Raw genomic sequence first — 19576 nt, 5'->3', positions numbered from 1 at the left:
CCGGAGTACAAGCCACCCATGTAATTATAGGTTCTAATATTAGAAGCTAATATTAATGCATATACCGTATAGCTCTTCTTTGATAATTACATGCATTATTGATAGCTTAATTTGCTTTCTCTTGTGGTTACTCGGCATTATCCACAACAAACCTATTATTACTTGCTCAAAACTCATCTATCAAATCTCATCTCATCTATGCGTCTACTGACGTGAGGAGATAAGATTAATGGATGATGCTATAACGTACACTCCCTATGTTATCAAACTGGGAGCCATTCTTCTATTCAATGCAATTAGCAAATGACTTCAGGCCTCAATAACGTGAAAGAATTCTATTTATGGATACTTCAGATAGCCTTCTTTGTTTGAGTTCATTGTAGTGTTACCCATAGCGTGGTTTACGGATGGGCGAGTCTTTTCATAACGTCTCGGCTAAAGTCGTATGTTAATTGTTTTGTTCAAGAGCCGTTATCCAAAAGGCAGTCGTAGTCGAAAGAAATATAAATGATGACTGCTGACTAAGGGTCTATGCTGGTGGCTTGAACCTGAACTTCGCATTGTTGTTTTGCTTTTTCCTCTGTTTAACCAATGTTTGAATTACTTAGGCGGTACAGGACTTAAACCCGCCAGGGTTATATCGAAACTACAGTTTTAAAATAATTTTGGCGTGTTCAGTTACTAAGCAGTAGATTCAGGAATTCAACCTGGCTTGTCGATGGTATTTGTTTGGTAAGTAAAGTACTCTATGAAGTATTCCTTATCTGAAGTGATTCAATTTAAGTTCTTCCGATAGTATTAAAGTAAAAATTTACTTAACTAACCGGCGATTTTGGATAGACAGTCATGGACGTATTCATTCAACAACAACACGGATAATTTATCTCATTTCGTGATCGATCGTTCGTGAGTCTGTATTTGTTTCATTAATAAGTTTAAAGTTTCATTGAAGAGCATTTTTTTAACCTCGCTTTCTCAATATTTTTTTTTATGCGCAATTCCATTGAAACTTTCGTCTCAGTAATATGTCTAACACAGATTGGTTGCTCTGTTCACGTTAGCAAAGTCTGTTGTCCAATTTACCGTGTCACATGGCACTGTTACATTAAAAAATGTGTTCCGAATACACTAGTGTTTTTTTAATGCTTTAAAGTACTAACTGGCGAATTTTTAACCGGCTCTCTTTTAAATAAGACGATTTCAATTGCTGATTTTCTCAAGCACGTAGGTCAAGTCAGAAAATACAAATATGCGTCATACTTCATGATCTGAATCTGACATTGCGTGGCATATCTAACTGTTAACCGTAACAAATTTGAGACTGTTTGGTTTAGAAATTTCAGGTAGAAAAGCTTGTTAGAACTTCAAAAAGCACAACCTTTGATAGCAGCTAAGTAATGATGTTGAATGGCTCAATGTTCAGTTGGGTACAAACAAATATACAAATATGCGTCATACTTCATGATCTGAATCTGACATTGCGTGGCATATCTAACTGTTAACCGTAACAAATTTGAGACTGTTTGGTTTAGAAATTTCAGGTAGAAAAGCTTGTTAGAACTTCAAAAAGCACAACCTTTGATAGCAGCTAAGTAATGATGTTGAATGGCTCAATGTTCAGTTGGGTAGATATTTTGCCATCGGCACAGCTATTTTGATGCTGTCAATGAATTCGAAACTCAAAAGTGATTAACTTCTCAAACTCGAATTAAAACTCGAGCATCAGTGATCACTCGGACTTTCACAGTCACCAAAACTGTAAAAACTAAATTCAGTGAAACAAGACTGACAAATTAAGATTAATTGAACTGCTCACACAACTAAAATTCACAACAGGAGTATTCAGTTTTGTTTTACGGTTTTCAATGCCCAGTAAACCGGCTTTGCTGTGCTATTGTGAGCTGACAGTGGGAGGGAGGTTCCTGTGAAGTGTTACGTCACAAAGAAGCACACGAAAACGATGGCATTGTTAAATAGTAAGGAGTTATACACAACATTAAGATCTTGTTTATCCATCCTAGTTTTCCTATTTATATGTTTTACTACTAGCCACAATTGAGCGTGTATTGTATCTATTCAGCTAGCAGTTAAAGTTACTCATAAACCACGTGCCCACAGAGTGAAATTGGAATTTTCTTTTCGCACTTAGATGCTTCAATATTACAATCCAGCAATCTACAGAATTAACGTTTTATGCAAGGGAAGGTAATTACGTTTAACGTTTTATGCAAGGGAAGGAAAAAGAAATTTAGGGCAATTTGTCATTTGTTTATTAAACCATCTAAAAATAGACTTCAACTAAAGGTTTCTTTCAAAAGAAATGAATGCTTTGGCTCAAGACGTTTGTTTCATTTCGACGTTGGTTGTCACGACAACCATAACGTCCTAAATTTAAAGGTCTAAAACCTAAAAACCTAAAAATACGTTTCTAGCCAGTGTCAACTTTTCATCTCCTTCACATGATTGTTAAGGTAACCATGCCTGGCTACAACCCCCATAGTTTTACAGTTTTGTGCAGTCATCTGCGCCATGCACCACCCTTTCCCCCGCCCCTCTCCTCCCTCAGCTCCCGCCGCGCGTTCTGGCGATGTATATTTTGAGCGAAACATAACAGAATTCTTTCCGCCCCACCCCCCCCCTCCACCTCCCCAAGCCAACAGTTTCATTGTGATTTTTTAGATTTGCATTTACTCAATGAAAAACCGGAGCGCGTAGCAAATTACACAAGTTGCATCATTTTTGTAAAGTGCATCTGTGTGCAGTTAAACGCAACAAAATAGTATTTGAGTGAAGATTAGACTTCTATTATTGTAGTTTGAGAAAGGAGCAATCAGCACCAGTAATTAACATGGTTTCTCACCCAAATTTTTCTCTTTGCAGATCTCACTGGAACTGACAAGAAACACAGTTGACAGAAACACTTGTTCACCCTTTAGTTTAGTTTGATTTCGCTGAAAAACAATGAATAACACCACGACAAACGAAATCGGTTTTCCGAAATGCACAAGCTGTTCTAATGATCATGACTCGCAAGTCGACTGGGACTTGAGTCTGACTACAGTTGCGACATTATCTTTCATCCACGTCGTTGTATTCATTCTCGGGATGTTCGGGAACTGCCTCGTGCTCCTCGCAATCGCAAAAAATGCCATTTTTCGTTCTGTTCCAGACTTCCTCATCTTCAGTCTCTCGTCAGCTGACCTACTAGTGACAGCGATATACGTGCCTCTTTTCGTCATCAACGTAATCTGGTATCAAGAGCTCAGAACGAACACAACCTACAGCATGAACAAAAGTTTTGTAGGTCACTTGGCCATGTTAGCCTCCATCGGAAGTATACTTGGAATCACGATTGACAGACTAACGGCCATACGATGGCCCTTGCGATACCCAAAGCTAGTCACAAAGAGATTTGCTTTCATATTTATATTTATTGCCTGGCTGTTATCTGCAGCCATCGCTACATCTTATTCATTTTTCGAGCCAAGCCATTTTTTCTTGTTGTGTTACTGCATAACATTGCTTCTGGCAACCATTTTGATGTACTCATACATTTTTAAGGTTGCTCATGCTCAACGTAAAAAAATCGTCGCCATGAGATATCGAGACCAAGAAGATCCAAACCAACAAACAGCCGATAGCCAAGACGAAAGGAAAACCGCTAAGAAAACATTAAAGGAGAGAAAAGCTGCCAAGACATTTGCAATCGTAATCGGTGTGTTTGTCATTACGTGGATTCCTCTCTTAATTTTACCTCTCTGTGTTTCAAGATCCAAGAGTTGGTTTTATGAGGCCTTCCTGTGGGCGGAGACCATTTCGTTGTGGAACTCGTTCATTAACCCATACATTTATTTTGCCAGGAGCAGGAGATATAGAACGACTGCCTTGACAATGCTCGGAGTTAGGAAATGGCGACGTCCGATTTCTGGCTGGTCTCGAGTCGGCATTGAGCCATCCAGAGTAACGACAACTAACAGCTGAAGTTTTACCCCAGATCCAATGGCAAACTGGTGTGAACTTAAATGCCATCCAATTCAGTTAATTAGTTTGATAAATCATTTTTGCGATTTAAATTTATTTGCTTTTACTGGAGAAAAAAGGAGAGGCAATAGAGTAATAACTGTGTGCTAATTGACACAATGTCTGAATTCTTGCAAGCCATAATTTGAACTACCTGCTGCCAAGAAAGAAATAACAATAAAGTCTGTTTTCGTTACTTTTGAATGCATGTAGGTGTATTTTATTTTGGGTTTTCATTTGTTGGCTTAATTTTTTATCGGTGCTAGAATGAACTCGTGAGCCCGGCATTATATTAAAACAGCACAAGCTGTTTGAAAACGGATGATTGGACCGATTTTATTTTGTGATGTAAGACGTCTAAGTGCGCATGCTCACTCACCAGAAGCGTAATTAACCTAAATGTATTGACATTTCGAGTGTTATTTTTACTAAATAGCTTGTCGACAACTGACCAAAGTTTGCTGCAATGGACACTATAAGTGAGTGGACAAATTTAACTCAACAGAGTATTCTACCGCTCCCGACATAAAATAATAAATATTACTTTAAACGCGGCAGAAAAAGAGCCACAAATACCTTGAATACAGTTACTTTTTGACCAGGCTGCGACAATGACACGACGATAACAGCGGCGTTACGGCTTTTTCAATGACGTGTTCGTTTTTATTCGTCGTACGCCGTATTGAAAATCGAATGGCGGAAGGGACGCTTTATGTCCTGTCGCTCTAGCCAATATAATGCTTCCATCAACGTGCCTTATAACAGACAAATCGATAAATTGCAGCTGCATGAACAACAATGTTACCCTACCAGCTGCATGTGGGTAGTATTTTCCGGCAACAAACTGGTTTCTTCCGCCATTCAATTTCCAAAATGGCGGACGACGAATTAAAAAGGAACACGTCATTGAAAAGGCTGTAGCGTCGCTGTTCTCGCCCTGTCACAGAAGCGCGCACTATGATTGACTGTATGAAGTCAAAAGCCTGCGGTTGAACCCTTCTTCCTTATATGGAAACACAAGTAGGATAGGATTAGTTTGTTCGCAGGTTAACCGCTTGCGGGGCTTGTTTTGTTTTTCAGTTTTTGTTTTTATTTTGGTCTTCTGGTTCCCGGGAAGAAAGTCTCCTCTGGTTTTCCATTAAGGGTACTGAGATATGGTAATCGTAATACGTCAATTATGGCATCACATGACGTGAAATGACGTCAAAAATTCCGAAAGACACCATCTTGGATAAGGTACGTGACTGATTTGTTTTCATGAGGTCAGAAAAATTAATAACCAAAACGGACTCAAAAGTTAACCATTTTTTCCAGATAAGTGTTGCGTCTAAGATTTTTGTCTGCGTAAAGAATACTTGTATGGACAACAATTGTCTGTCCCTCCCTTAGCCGGCTGAGCCTGGGGCGCAAGGAACAAGTGGCACTGGGGGATCTGGGGACACATGATTTGATTGGCTATATTTTAAACAAAGAGAATTGAAATCTAGCCAAATGAAAGAAATCAATCCTTGTAAAATCCCGTACAACAAAGAGATCTTAAAACGGTTGATTGGTAGATTTTCTTTGTTAAAAAATTGTAAAATTTCCTTCGTTAAAAATCTAGCCAATCAAATGATGTGTCCCAGTTGTTCCTCGTTCCCCAGGCTCTGCCAGCTAAGAGGGATAAGCCGCTTTGGGGACGAGAATGGGTAACTAAGCCCACAGTGACAAGGCTCATGCTGTTTAATTTTACCGCAGATGACTATTGAGCCTACGCGCCGTCACATATCACTGTATCATAACGTACGAAAGTTATTCTGTCGCTTAGTAACGCTAATACATACTCAATATGAATCGTTACGAGTCAGAACACATTCTCGACAACAGAACCTTGGGTTTTTAGGTAACGCAGCGGAAAAGAGAAGAGTTCTGGAGTCAAGAACGAGTCAGAGCAGAATCTCCCTAATTTCCATCTCAAAATAGACAAAATAACGGAAAAAGATGCTAGCAGGATAAGAATACTAAAAAATTCCGGTTATAAGCACTGGGCTTATACAACTTTGTTAGGGACTTCATGATCATGTGGCTTATATAAACGAAGGGGCTTATATCCGGGGGGGGGGGCTTATATGCGGAATAAAAACGTTTCTACACAAGCCACGGCAGTGTTGATCGATAAACGTTTTTATGTTAAAGAGTCATAATAGAGCAACCTTTAGCCCTGTTTATTATCCATCGATATAATCAGATGTAATTATTTTGTTTCTAGGTATTTTGTTTCCGCGCTCGCTTGCCCGCGCTTTTTGCTCTCTCCCACAAACCAAGAGCCTGGAACAGGCAGGGGAGGGGGGGGAGGGGGCTTATAAGCGGGGGAGCTTAAAACCGGAATTTTACGGTATTCGGATGGGCCCCTAACGCGTCGCATAACTTGGCGAGTTCTATTTGTGGACTTCCGGTAATATCATGCGGTCAGAGAGACAAACATGTCAATCAAAGTTTCTTCCGCATTAAGAATATCCTATGATAAATATAGTGTATCGGTTGTGCAAGGCGAATATTGTTCACACGTTTGGATATACAGCAATTAACTGTTCTACTGTGACCGCCTGGTGAATGCGAGGGTTATAGTGAACGTCTGTGTTCTCAGGGGTAAGTAGATACTTTTTCATTATTTAGCCCACGCGACGTGAGGCTCTTATTGAATGACAAAGTTTACATGTTACCAACAACACTAAGTCCTTGTTTGACTCGCATTTGCCTGCATTACAAAAGACTACATGATGGTTGTTTACCTCCAAGTTTTGAAATATCAACTCTACCACGCATCGACGTACAGATTAAAAAACAATCTGCTCTAAGGAAAGAAAAGTATTGAAAATTATTGAAACTAAAACATGATGACGTCTCGGCGAGGTGCACGTCTGTTTGCTTATTTATATATTGTAATATGGAATTTATATCCTTATTTCTATTGGCACGTTTTGTAATCAAAGTTTATTTAGTTTTTACTCGCTGATTTCTAGGGGAAACGACAAGAACACGAGATAGAGACGTACAAATGGAGTTTCAGCGGAAATTTAAATCATTTCAATTTTTTCCAAGGGAAAACCCCCCAAAAATTTAGTTTCGCTTTCGGTCGCAATTGTCACTGATTTGTGGGCCTCACAAAACACGAAATAACGGTTCAAGCCGCTGCTGCTTTTCGATTCTGCTGCCTTCCAGTGTGATGCACGTTTAATAATCGATATGGTCTACGGACAACGCGAAAAAAAGCTAATGATGGCACAGATAGTGCTAAGTGTATTCGTTTCCATTTCACGAATGACTTCCGGTATTGCTGTTGTGGTTTCATTGAGGTTTCTTTTCAGTTTTAATTCCCATCAAATAAATCTGGATACCACAAAGGGCAAAATGAAATTTTATGTTATTAGAAGCCAATTTCTTAGTGTTCATTTTGAGAGGCTCGAGGTTCTGCCGATCGCCGTGATATGCAAATGTATTAGTCACAAAGAGATTGCGTGACTCGAGTACGCAGGCGCGTTGTGTTACTCTGCCAATTCTTTCATTCAAGACTCGCCAAATTATTTTAGCGTTTTTGTAATGAGGCATCAAAACAATCATAGAATATGGATGCACTCTCTTATTTCAGAGACCAAAACCACGCAAGATGCCACCAAGTATTCTGAACGCAAAATGTAACTTTTCAAGTAAATTTAATATATCTATGTCTGCACTTACCGCAAAAATGCTGTAGATGATCAACAACAGCCATGCTTCGGTTTCTACTCTTCATGCTCTTAGCTACATCTTTCATCTTTTTGTAAACGCCGCGGATTTCGTAGATCTCGAACTCGTTCACAAGTAGCGGCAGCCACCTCAGTTCGACTTCATTACTACTTTCCTCACGACGTTTCGTTGTCTCAGCGCCAGACCAACCGGGGGGGGGGAGAGAAAAGGGGGGTATATACCGGACATTATAAAGATTTTTTTTTTTGCATCTTTGATCGCTTGACATCTGGAATGTTCACCGTGTTTCAGGCGAGTGTACCCCTTGAGACTACCTCGAGTTTTCGAATCCGGCGACATAGCGTAGGACTAATAAAGCTTCTGCAAAAAAATACAGCGAACGACGAGAGAACGGACTGCACTTCTGCCCTACTTTGCAGTTTGCATTTATAATTGCGATCGTTTGACATCGATCGCTTGTCGCTGATCTCCAGGCCACCAATGATTAATGACGCTCAAAGTAACTCCAGGGAGTTAATATCAATCGCAATATCGACAACGACAAGAATAATAACAACAGCATATCATATACAGACGAGTTGGAATGACACCGCAAGAAATTGCGCTTTTATTTATTATTGTTATTCGTTGGTAATAAAATCCAGAAAGCGAACAGTGTACGAATAAACCTCAAGCAAGCCCGCAAAGGACATATAATAGCGCCTAATTGCATATAACTACAAATGTAAGCAAGTGAAAACAAACTTTCTTTCCTTTGTTAATATGGTTAATGAAACTTAGAAGCGAAACATTTTTTTCTTTCATGCATGCAACGTACATCGCAAAAAGAAACAACCTTCGTATTGTTGCAAACTGAGTCACAGCTTCACAACAAAATAAAGCACGGGTCATCAGCAGATCTTTTAATTTTCTTTTTTGTTTAATGAATGCTTGTCTCGCTTATACAACAACCCTCCGTAACATTGAGACCTGGTGCAACTCGACCTGGACATAAGTTTTTTTATCATCATCATCATCATCATCATCATCATCATCATCGTCATTATGAATATTAATTCAAAGATACATAACTTTGTCAGGTATAGTTGTCACTGTTGATGAATCATGCTGAAAACTGAAATTGTTTATTTTTCTTCATAGTAGTGAAGAAGTCCGCAATGAAGTTAAAAATGACGGAAGGATTGACCAAGTTCTTTGTGATACTTCAGCTCTGCTTTCTACTTAACGACATCATCCAAGGTACATTATATTATTTATTAAATAAAACGCCGCGTCGGATGGCAAATGATTCAGTAATCGACTTCTGAAGTTGATAATGGATAAAGATAATTTTGAAGGGGCCCTAAGGTTTCGAGCGTTAGTAACACCCAAGCACAGATTATGGAGTTAAACGTTTCTTAGTTTTTAATAATCACTTTTAGGTACCTAAGAATGATCGTTTTAGGTTCAAATGAGTTATAAAACCATGTAAAATACCAAAAAAAAATACACAAGGTAAAATGCTATGTACTGGGCACTTGTTAATAGTATGTTGCTTACTGATAGTAGTACATACTAATTAACTACGAACACTGTGGCTGACAGTTAAGGCGTTCGGTGGACTTCGAATCGAACAGTCCGAGTTCAAGCGCTGGTTGGTGTTCTAATCGTGTTCTGGGCAAGGGACTTCCTCTCATTAATTATTATACACCCATGTATTTATAATAATAAATGAGTACCGGCAAACTGTCAGGGAAACGGCGTGGTAACCGGCTGTGATGGACTAGCTTCCCATTTAAGGAGTGCTCAAATGCTTCGAAACCGAGATAACCTCCAGCACGTATCAGCCACTAGCCCCTCCACTATGTCCGTGAAGACTTAACCTAACCTACCTAATACGCGTAAAAAAAAAAAAAAAAAAAAAAAAAAAAAACTAATACAAATCAAGCATTGTCAACACTGATAATGAAAAAAGAAAATATTTTCTCTATTAAATCACGATTAATTCCCATTTTGTTATTTTCTTTTCCAGCCTGTGACCCACCATGTTTGTACTTCAGTGCTGGAAATACCATAAAATCAATTGAACTGTCCTCTACAAAAATTACTTCAAACATAACTGTATCACAGGCCGGTCGCGCCGTTGCCGTAGCCGTGGACGCGGAAAACAAACTGCTATACTGGAGTGACCAGTTTAACAGGACTATCAAGCGGATTGATCTACAATCGGGAAAAATCGAAAGTGTGATAAGCGAAGTTGGTGATTATGAAGGTATCGCTATAGAATGGGTGAACAAGTACATATACTGGACGGACAAAGAGAACAATCGGATAGAAATGGCGCGTTTTGACGGAAGTGACAGGAAACTTCTTTTTTACAATGATGTCGAGAACCCACGAGGAATTACTGTCGACTCGGTCCATGGGTAAGATCTGAAATTATTGACTTTCCTATAGTCGTTATGTTTATTGTACTAGCGGTGTCTTGCCAATGCGTGCAAGTACCCGTAGCGTGAAGTAGGCGTTAATTCAAGGGAGGCATATATATTCGTGGCGGGGCTTTTATTTTTCTGATGTTATTACGCGGATGTTATGTAAATACACCGATGATGGATGATGGTCGTCTACCAACTGACCAAAGTTATTATTTCACGTTTTCTACTGGAATTATAGTTCAATGGCCTGCCCTTTTGACAGACGGACAGACAGACAGACAGACAGACAGACAGACAGACAGGAAAACGATCAATTTGCGTTACGTTATCTTTGCCTTCATATGTCAGAAGTATTACCCCCATGACTTTGCTGGTCCGCATTCAAATTATTCAAGGTGGCGGTTACGGAATATTCGGGTTTCCTTTCCTTTACGTAGCAAACTGATGGGACACCGGGGAACTAGTCGATTCTACCCAAGTGGGATTAGGATTAGGAGGATAATCGCTTAATCGGTGAGGGAAAAGCCCGATGGAACCATACTTTGCTCGTAAAGAGACTTTACTTTAAGAGCAGTCAAACCAGCGACTAAAGAAGGCAATGTATAGGCAGCTACAGCCACATTAAACTTAAATTAAGGCTGGTTTTGGTTTCTGTAAGGTACTGTAATGCACATATTTTATATGGAACTTTACAGGTTTATTTTCTGGACGGATTGGGGATCAAATCCCAAAATAGAAAGAGCCACATTAGCTGGACAAGAAAGGACCACAATTATTGCAAGCAGTTCCACCCACAAGTTAACGTTTCCAAATGACATTATAGTAGACTACAAAGACAGTAAAATATACTGGGTTGATGCAGGCCTGGATGTAGTGGGAAGAGCCGATCTGGACGGACGCAATATACAGCAATCAGAAGTTATTAGGAAAAGTCATCTTTTTGCTATCGCCCTCCACAATAACACGCTCTACCTTTCGGATTTGGAGACCAATGCAAAGTCTATAAGATTGATGGACAAAGAAAGCCTTAAAGAGTTTGGCACATATACTTCATCAGTGATCGGGAGCCGCGACCTTATGGGAATTACTGTGTTGCAAGGATCAAGACAGCCTCGAGGTAAGCAGGGAATGTTGATTTATTTCTTCTTCTCTAGTGTTTTTTTTTAAATTACAGTTTTACTGTAGAGCTATATTTAGAGCACCTAGCTGGCATCAGGGCTAGCTGGTTTCCATGCGGGTCGTCTATGCAGGTCGAATTGGAATTGGAAATGTTAGTTTTTCAGGGGGGAGGAAAACTGGAGATCCCGTAGAAAAACCCTCGGAGCAAGCAAGAACCAACAACAAACTCAACCCACATATGGGTTGAGTTTGTTCGGAATCGACTCGATCCGCGCTACATTGGGGGGGGGGGGGGGGGAGGGGGGGAGGTGAGCGCTCTCATGATCACCACTGCGCCAACCCTGCTCCCCAAAACAAATATTGTTTTGCTTAAGCTTATTACGTGCAAGCAAAGGTTCAGATCTTCACCCAAATGAAGATTCCTGGCTGAGGAGGGATTTTCGCTTGACATCTACTATAACATGAAGTTAATAAGTGCTTGGTATTACTAAAAATGTGTTTGAAGAGATTGAATGTTTACTTTTTTTCTATTGCCAGTGACTTCACCCTGCAGTCATGGAAACGGAAGATGCAGTCATTTGTGTTTCATTGTTCCTGGTGGATACCAGTGCGGGTGCCCGGATGGTACGGCGTTACGTGAAGATGGCTACTCCTGCCAAGAGGGTGTGTAATGTCGGTGTATTTGAATTGTCCTTTCCTTTTTTCCTAAGAGCTTATTTATAGGCCAAAACTAAACTCTGGTCTTCTGAGAAAATAAGCGCAAATAATTAGGAGGATTGCCATGAGCATCAAAAGTTAATTTGATCGTTTTAGTCGACCTTGATCCTAGCCTGCACGCAAACAACTCTTCTTATTTTCTTCAGAGGCGTCTGCACGTACGTTGTTAGTTTCTTTATATACCTCAGCCAACATCTCAAAAAGCCGTGAAATAGTCAGCACGTTTTACAGCCATATTAATGACTGACTGACTGACTGACTAATTGATTGGCTGACTGACTGGCTGATTGATTGGCTGAATGATTGATTGATTGATTGATTGATTGATTGATTGATTGATTGATTGATTGAATTTATCGCTAAAATTTATTTCATCCAATTGTTTTCCAGCTAATTTTACAAACTGTCGCAATCAGCCTTGTCGGAATGGAGGAACATGTAATTTCAACTTCGACTAAATTTAGTGATGAGTGCACCTGCAGGAAATATTATGTGGGAAAAGATTGTGGGCTGTATCTTGGTGAGTAGTTATAATCTATACTAAAACATTCCAGCCCCTTTATCAGTTATCCAGATCTTTCTCTTGAAGAGACAGAGTCCCGGCTGATTATCGAAAGTTCTATTTTCTAATTTCCATGTTATCTGACCAACCCCACCAAATACTGTAAACAAATCGGATGCAAAGATTCTACAGAGCAAAATAGAACAAACATTTTGGGAAAAACGTAGAGGATTTACTCGGATGGAACTGGGTAACGTTTCGTCAAATTTGGTTTTGTGACAGAATGTCGGGAAATCAAAATTGCCAATCTGGTGAAATTTTGAATCTTTTTCAAATTTGCTTTTTTTCTGTTGCAAGATGTATATAATAAAGTTAGTTTATAGCAACCTACAGGCTAAAATTATAAAAGTACGATATAGCAGCCGGGACACTTTGAAAACTGCAGCATATCTCTTTACTTTTGTCGTTCGAAATTGGTCTCAATCTTCACCATTGTATTGTTCCGTTTTAGTTTAGCACTAGATCAACCAATTTATGCCAGCTATTTGTTACCTATTGAAGTGTTAAAATACAGTGGAACCCCGATATAACGATATGCCAAGGGAGCAGTAAAATTATATCTTTATATCGAGAAATCGTTATATCGAAACTCCCGATATAACGATATGGCCGTAACTAACCGAAAATATCGTTATATCGAGGTAAACCTAGCATATACCTTTTTACTGGATAAAGAGGCTTAGAATACAGTATCATTTTTATTCATAATCGTACAAAGCTGTTGTCAGAAAAGTTAGAGATAACTCGATTACTTATACGTTATTGATTTAAATTCAATTTTTTGCTTAAATCGTTACTGTGTAGGGATAATATCGTTATATCGGGGGAGATCTACGTTCGGTCTGCTAAATTCTCATCGTTATATCGGGAATATCGTTGTATCGAAGATCGTTTTATCGGGGTTCTTTCCATACATTTTACTGTAACTTTTGCCGGGACATAGGATATTCATCGTTATATCGGGATTATCGTTATATCGAGGATCGTTATATCGGGGTTCCACTGTACATCGTTACAGCCGTGCCTACATGTTATTACACTTCTTGTGTATATGACAGGTTTTAAGTGACGGAGACATATTTTAGTGATGGCATGTGTTGCTTTGCTAACTTTCAACACATTAACTATTTAGCAATATGCAGGAGGAGTTTCAGATAGCTCAAGTTTTTAGATTAGATTAAGGATCGACTCACTGCTTAAAAAGTTCTCAAATAGCGATGGGACAGTGTCGGACATTGGAAGCCTGTATTATTCTATTTCATTAAATTCCATACCAATCTTTATTAGGTAACGGTGCTGTCGGGATCACTCTGGAGATGAAAATTACAGAGGTACGGTGACTTTGATAAGTTCTGCACGTATTGTGTGCCTAAGTTCAACTTCCGGTTCTTTGACAGTATGTTTCAAACTCTGTAAAATACAGTAAATTCGAGAAAGGCTGTCGGAAAAAGCACAAAAGTGCACGCGACAAGACCGAGAGGTAGTGTGGGTAAAGGTAGACAGCTACTGCACGTGCTGAAAACTAATTTCTTTCTCTTCAGGCATGTGGAAACTAGGTTCTTTTAGCTACGCTGAATTTTAGAAGAATTTTCAAAACTCAAACACATGCGACAGAAAAACGTAAAGCTACAGAAAAAGGCCTCCTGAGAGGAAAAACAAAATCCTTACGTTCAAAATACAAACTTGTGCCTTTCGTTTAGGCCAATATGCAAAATTCAAATGAATACCCAGACCACCTTTCGGTCTTGTCACTTGCACTTTAGTACTTTTTTCCGACAATCTTTCTCGAATTAGCTGTCAGTCCGTGTGGGTTATAGCGTGGTTGATGAAGCTGCAAACAACGAAGACAATAGCATAATCACGTGATAAGTTGCTAAATTGCACCAACAACATGATTTCACTTTTTGTGAACTTATTCTTTGTACTGTCTTCTCGTTTCAGTGGGACGAGGAAAGGTTTAAACAAGCAATCGTGAAAGGGCTGCTCGACTTTTGCATGGGAAATGCCTGTAGATTAAGGTTAGCTCTCTTTGTAATTGTCTTTTAGAATGTGGATCATACGAAAATTAAAATACGAAATAGCTGAATTATCTTTTGGAAAATTATTTAATGACCTACCACGAATTTTTCAGACATTAGTATATCTAATTAACGATTTAAAAAGCTCTTAAAGATGCATCATTTAACGAAATGTACATTGCTTCTTTACAGGAATAAAACAATTGCAAAGGAGTTTTGTCACAGTTTCCTGAATAGCTCTGCCTTTAATGTTACTCAAGTTATGATCGTTGGGCAACCCACGGAGTCTTTTCCAAACCACACTAAAGTGAACTTTGCAGTTATTATTCGACCAGAATCATCTTCACAACCTAAGATTGTCTTAAATACCACATTAGAGTATGTTGTCCAGGAAAGCGCTAACTCCATTAGCAAATACCTCGGCGGCTACAAAACTGTGTACGTAAATAATCTGCGACCATCATCAGACTGTTATGAAAATAATGACATCAATGAAGAGGTCAGAAGGGGTAATAATAGGGAAAAAGAAGAAAAGACCAAGGGAAAGAGTATTGCCCTAATAATTGGAATTTCTGGCGTAATCGCTGTACTGGCCGTGGTTGTTGTAATTGTTGTATCTGTTTGGTACAGGTAAGAGTAATTATTATTTTTTTTTAACTAATTTTAATCTTTAAAACTATTTTGTTTAAGCACCATGCATAATTATTTAAAACAATGCAATTCTTAGAGCAATGGGTGCCTTTCCATTCATGCGTAGTTTTAGTTTTTGTAACATTCGCGGCTTTCGTGGATACGATTTTATCGAGGGTTCAATCCCTGGTTCAGCAATCTTGGAAATAACATGTATTGTTATCAACTCCGCTTTGTAAAGTACAAATAACGCACAAAATGTCTCATGATATTTGAACTCCACAAGATCGGTTAAATAGGTTCCGTATTGTTTTTGACGGCGCAGTGAGTCGTATTGATTTTTTACGCTGGGTAATAAATCGCTTATTATACATTTTAGTGTGTAGTATCGCTGAACATTATTACTTGTCATCTGTTTTTTGACTTGCCCTTTGGGCTTGCCAAAATACTGCAAGACTCGAAAAAATATACAGCGATACTACACACTAAAATGTTTAATAAGATATAAATATTCCAAGTCATCGTCAAAACTAATCCTAGTAGCATGCGGTAAATTTGTCATATTTAACTAAGTTATGTTGCCCACTCCCACGAATCTCCTGTAGCTCAGTGGTTGAGCGTCGGACCGGTGTGCGGAAGATCATAGGTTTGGCTCCTAACTCGAAAATTTTTCCGAGTAGGTTGTGCCACTTACTGATTTTTATATCTTTCCCATTTCTTAACCAAGCTAGGCATATACCATCATTTCTTTTCAAAGTATGTCTATAACTGATCTGCCTTTGTTCGTAAACTTAGACACCGAAAGAAAACCCCAGTTATTCACTTTTAATCTCAGGATATGCTCTTTCCGTACTTTTATTTTGTTTTGAAGTTGCATTGTTGATAAAGATGAAATGTTTATCCTGAGCGTGGGGCAAAGAAAAAGTTTGAGTCCCCAACAGGAATTAATCGAAACCATGATCCTCCCAGATACCGGTTGGGCGCTCCAACCACTGAGATACGGAGAGACTCTTTGTGAGCTGGGCCATTTTCTAGGTTCATGTGACACGCGTCCTGCATACTGCTAGGATCAGCAATGTCGAAAGCGTCATGTGTGTGATAAATAATAAAAGATGGTAAAGTTTAGCTCGGTTTATAAATGATAAAGATAAAATGTACATTTGTCACGTGCGTGGGACATTGTTGTAGACATATTTTACATTTATTATTTTAATTCAGTCCTCCTTCCATGTACTACTGCAGACGAAGAGGTGGCATTGAAGGCAATCAACAAAGAGACATCGAGGAAGTGAGACCCAACGTAATGTATGCTTATGAAAACAACTTTTTCCAGGGCAATGAGGAAATGCGTGGTCCAGGAGCTGCAAACTTGAATATATCACGTAACGAAGAAAATTTCAATAACAGGAATCATGGTCAAATGGAAAATCGCGACGTTGTAAGCATTCACCAAAGAGAACACTGCGAAGGGTACGAAAGTCGAAACATTGTTGTCAATCAGCCGAGAGGCAACAGTGACGAACAAGGCTGCGAAGTGTCCGCTCAGGAATTAGACAGCCATCAGTCAGCTGGAGACTATGAAGAAATAAATGTCCCTCAAGCATCATCGAGGCCTCAGGAAACGTTCAACGGTGCAGTGGAAAGACGGAACGTTGCAGGCAATCAGCAAAGAGACAACATTAACGAACAAGACTGCGAAGGGTACGAAAACTTGCTTGCTCAAGAGATGGACAACCAACAGTCAGAAGGAGTCTATGAAGACATTGATGCCCCTCAAGCGCCATTTTCACCTCAAGAAACATCCAGTGGTGTACTGCCTGCTCCATCACTATCTGCAACACCCCATGATGCAGATCAAGGAAATGCTTCAAATGACAACTACATGAGCTTGCTGTCAGATAATCGTGAAATAGGGCGTCGAGCTGTTGAACATGATGAAAGTGACAATGGTTCAGGAACGTATGTTGACCCAGTTCAATGCACGGACGACTTAGAAAAGAACCCACACACATAACTTCTGAGTTAATGGAAAATGGTAAAACATTCACCATTTTTGCCCAATGTGAATGATGGCTTTCTTCTGACATTCCGTTTACAACAAAGTTCACAATTTTACTTGCCAAACTTAAGAGTGGCAGAATCAGCAAATAGTGCTTTGTGCTTTGCTCTCAGCTTGCAAGTAAACGGAAGGAGCTGAAGAAAGAATAGAGCAGCGGAAAACACAAGCAGCATAGTTGTGTATTCTCGTTACAGTCCGATGTGCTTTAAGATGACTGTTTTATAAATTACAGCGCTTATTTTCTTAATAAATTGTCTAAATTTTGCGCGCGAAATGGCAAAATGGCGTATTTTTTTATACTGACTCTTGTATAGCATGCTACAATGAAATGTTCCTTGCATAAGGACCATTATAATGTATAAGACACCGCTTATTGTATTTTAAAGATAAGATGTCAACCCTGTTCGCGGTTAAAACAATTGCATTGTTCAAGCCAGTGATTAAAATTCAAACATATATCAATTTCTCGTTTTTCTCGATACATTTAATAATGTAATGATAGGAATGTCTGCAACAAGACCACAGCCCCGCAGTGATTATTTAAAAATTATTACAATTAATCCACTGATTAAGCGGTTTTCACTTGAGTGTCGAAAGTAATTTGCGTTTGCTTTGGTTTTGGTTTTACGACACTCAATTGAAAACTGCTCTATCTTCACCGTATTTTATTATGTTGAAGATGTAGTTTGTTTGTTACTTTGTTAGTTAGCTAAGTAGTTAGTGCTGAATGGAATTGTAAATAGGCTGAAGGAATTTTTACCGTGTTATAAAAAAAGATATTTATTCGTGCTGTTCCGCGCCTGCGCGGCTGCTTGTGTCTTCGGGGTGGGGCTCATCTCCTGCGGGGCGCGTGGCTCTCTCTCGTCCCGGCCGCGGCGGGGGCCCGCCACCCCACGCATTCGCGGCTGTGGTGGTGGCGGGGGTGGCGGGGTTTTTGGCGCCTCGGGGGGGGTGCGTTGTTCTGCTCGCGCCCGCCCTTGCTTGTTCGGTCGGCTCCCGGTTCTCTCTCGACATTTTTGTCTGTTGTGGTTTTTCCTTATGTTGTCTTGTCTTGTCTTATGCAAATCGTCTACAAATTAAGAGTGTTCAGTGACACAAAATATTCGAAAGACCCACAAACTAGTCACTAATAAGAAATAAAACAGTTTTTTATCCGCACATATTTAGGTCAGACCGCTTCGAAAGCAGAAACTGTTTGGTGGACCCTCCAGGCTGTCTCATTTGTATTAAGAATTGAACGTTTCCTAGAAATTTTAACTCCATACGGAACAATGAACCATGTGCGTTCAGTTGGAAGAGTACGTATAACTGGTGCGAGTCAACCATGCAACAGCCGTTTTTGCATCTAGACTGATGATTTTGATGCCAAAAAATAACTGCTTTATTTCATTGCCGACCCCTTTGGCGGGTCAGAGTTTTTCAACGCCAACACTGATTTATTATACAAACTCATTACTGTTATTGTCTAACTGTTATTTTCCCGATTGAAAATGCAACGCGGTCTTAGCGCAGGGAAATGCGCGTAACGTTTATTTTTTAAAAAAGGAATATTTGCTGTTCCTGGTTAGAACACGTTCGGAACGAGTGTTTTAGCAAACTATAGAACTCGCATAAAAATTAAGGTCAACAGCCAGTCGAAAACCGCTTTAACAGTCATGATCAGTTCTAATCAGATTTAAAATCGACCAATGATCCATGCTACTACGTTAATTAATGCAGCTTTTATTTTCATTATACAGAATGGTTATTATTTAACTCGTAATAAAGGAATATAGGATGTCGTAATTTTAACCCTCGAACGCACAGGGGGGGGGGGGGTCGGGTGGTGCCACCCCCACCCCCCCCCATAAGGTTTTTTCCAAATTTTGAAAAAAACAATTTACCCTACAATGCTGAAACTTTCAGTAGCTGTTCATTTATCCTTTGCGGAAATTTTAATATGTCAACCATGTGTCCATGATATTTGACGTTGCAATGGCAACGTCACAAATACAAGCAGGTCTTGCCAAAAATCGTCATTTTTAAAATTTGTCTTTATTGTTTCCAGTTTTTTGAAAAAGAAGTGCGAGATTTGTTTATTTTTACATTCCATAAGCATTCTGGCTTGATTTTGCATCAATTTCCGTTATTTTGTGACTTTTTAAGAAAATGTTGAAATCCAAGATGGCGGATCCAAGATGGCGGCTCTGATGACGTCACGTGATGCCATATGACGTCACAGCCAATTAAAATTATGTCATCTTGTAGAGTAAGCTAAGGGCTTTCTTCTCAGTGCAAAATAATTTCGCTACGCCTTAATATAACGAAAACT

The 19576-nt window shown here is 39.4% G+C and overlaps 2 protein-coding genes across 2 annotated transcripts; both read left to right on the top strand.

Moving 5' to 3' along the window:
* The first annotated feature begins 263 nt into the window (after positions 1 to 263).
* On the top strand, positions 264 to 4209 carry LOC144662292 (alpha-1A adrenergic receptor-like). The gene is made up of 2 exons (XM_078523075.1): positions 264 to 732; positions 2881 to 4209. Exon 2 carries the CDS (start codon positions 2962 to 2964, stop codon positions 3979 to 3981), a length of 1020 nt encoding a protein of 339 aa, XP_078379201.1. The 5' UTR covers positions 264 to 732; positions 2881 to 2961; the 3' UTR covers positions 3982 to 4209.
* A 2300-nt stretch (positions 4210 to 6509) lies between these two features.
* On the top strand, positions 6510 to 17845 carry LOC144662514 (uncharacterized). Its single transcript, XM_078523332.1, has 8 exons — positions 6510 to 6648; positions 8887 to 8985; positions 9758 to 10151; positions 10856 to 11277; positions 13846 to 13889; positions 14500 to 14576; positions 14769 to 15206; positions 16449 to 17845. The coding sequence occupies exons 2-8, from the start codon at positions 8904 to 8906 to the stop codon at positions 17218 to 17220; spliced, it is 2229 nt and encodes a 742-aa protein (XP_078379458.1). The 5' UTR covers positions 6510 to 6648; positions 8887 to 8903; the 3' UTR covers positions 17221 to 17845.
* The last annotated feature ends 1731 nt before the right edge of the window (positions 17846 to 19576 follow it).

The sequence above is a fragment of the Oculina patagonica genome, chromosome 1 (genome assembly GCF_052425735.1).
Source record: "Oculina patagonica isolate OP01 chromosome 1, crgOcupat, whole genome shotgun sequence".
Classification (NCBI taxonomy): domain Eukaryota; kingdom Metazoa; phylum Cnidaria; class Anthozoa; order Scleractinia; family Oculinidae; genus Oculina; species Oculina patagonica.
Note: the sequence above shows the minus strand (reverse complement) of the source record. Positions and strands in the feature narration are given on the sequence as shown.

Coding starts and splice junctions, on each gene's coding strand:
- LOC144662292 (XM_078523075.1), top strand. CDS start 2,962: ATGAATAACACCACGACAAACGAAATCGGTTTTCCGAAATGCACAAGC.
- LOC144662514 (XM_078523332.1), top strand. CDS start 8,904: ATGAAGTTAAAAATGACGGAAGGATTGACCAAGTTCTTTGTGATACTT. Junction 13,890..14,499: donor TGGAGATGAAAATTACAGAG/GTACGGTGACTT, acceptor TTCTCGTTTCAG/TGGGACGAGGAAAGGTTTAA. Junction 14,577..14,768: donor GGAAATGCCTGTAGATTAAG/GTTAGCTCTCTT, acceptor GCTTCTTTACAG/GAATAAAACAATTGCAAAGG.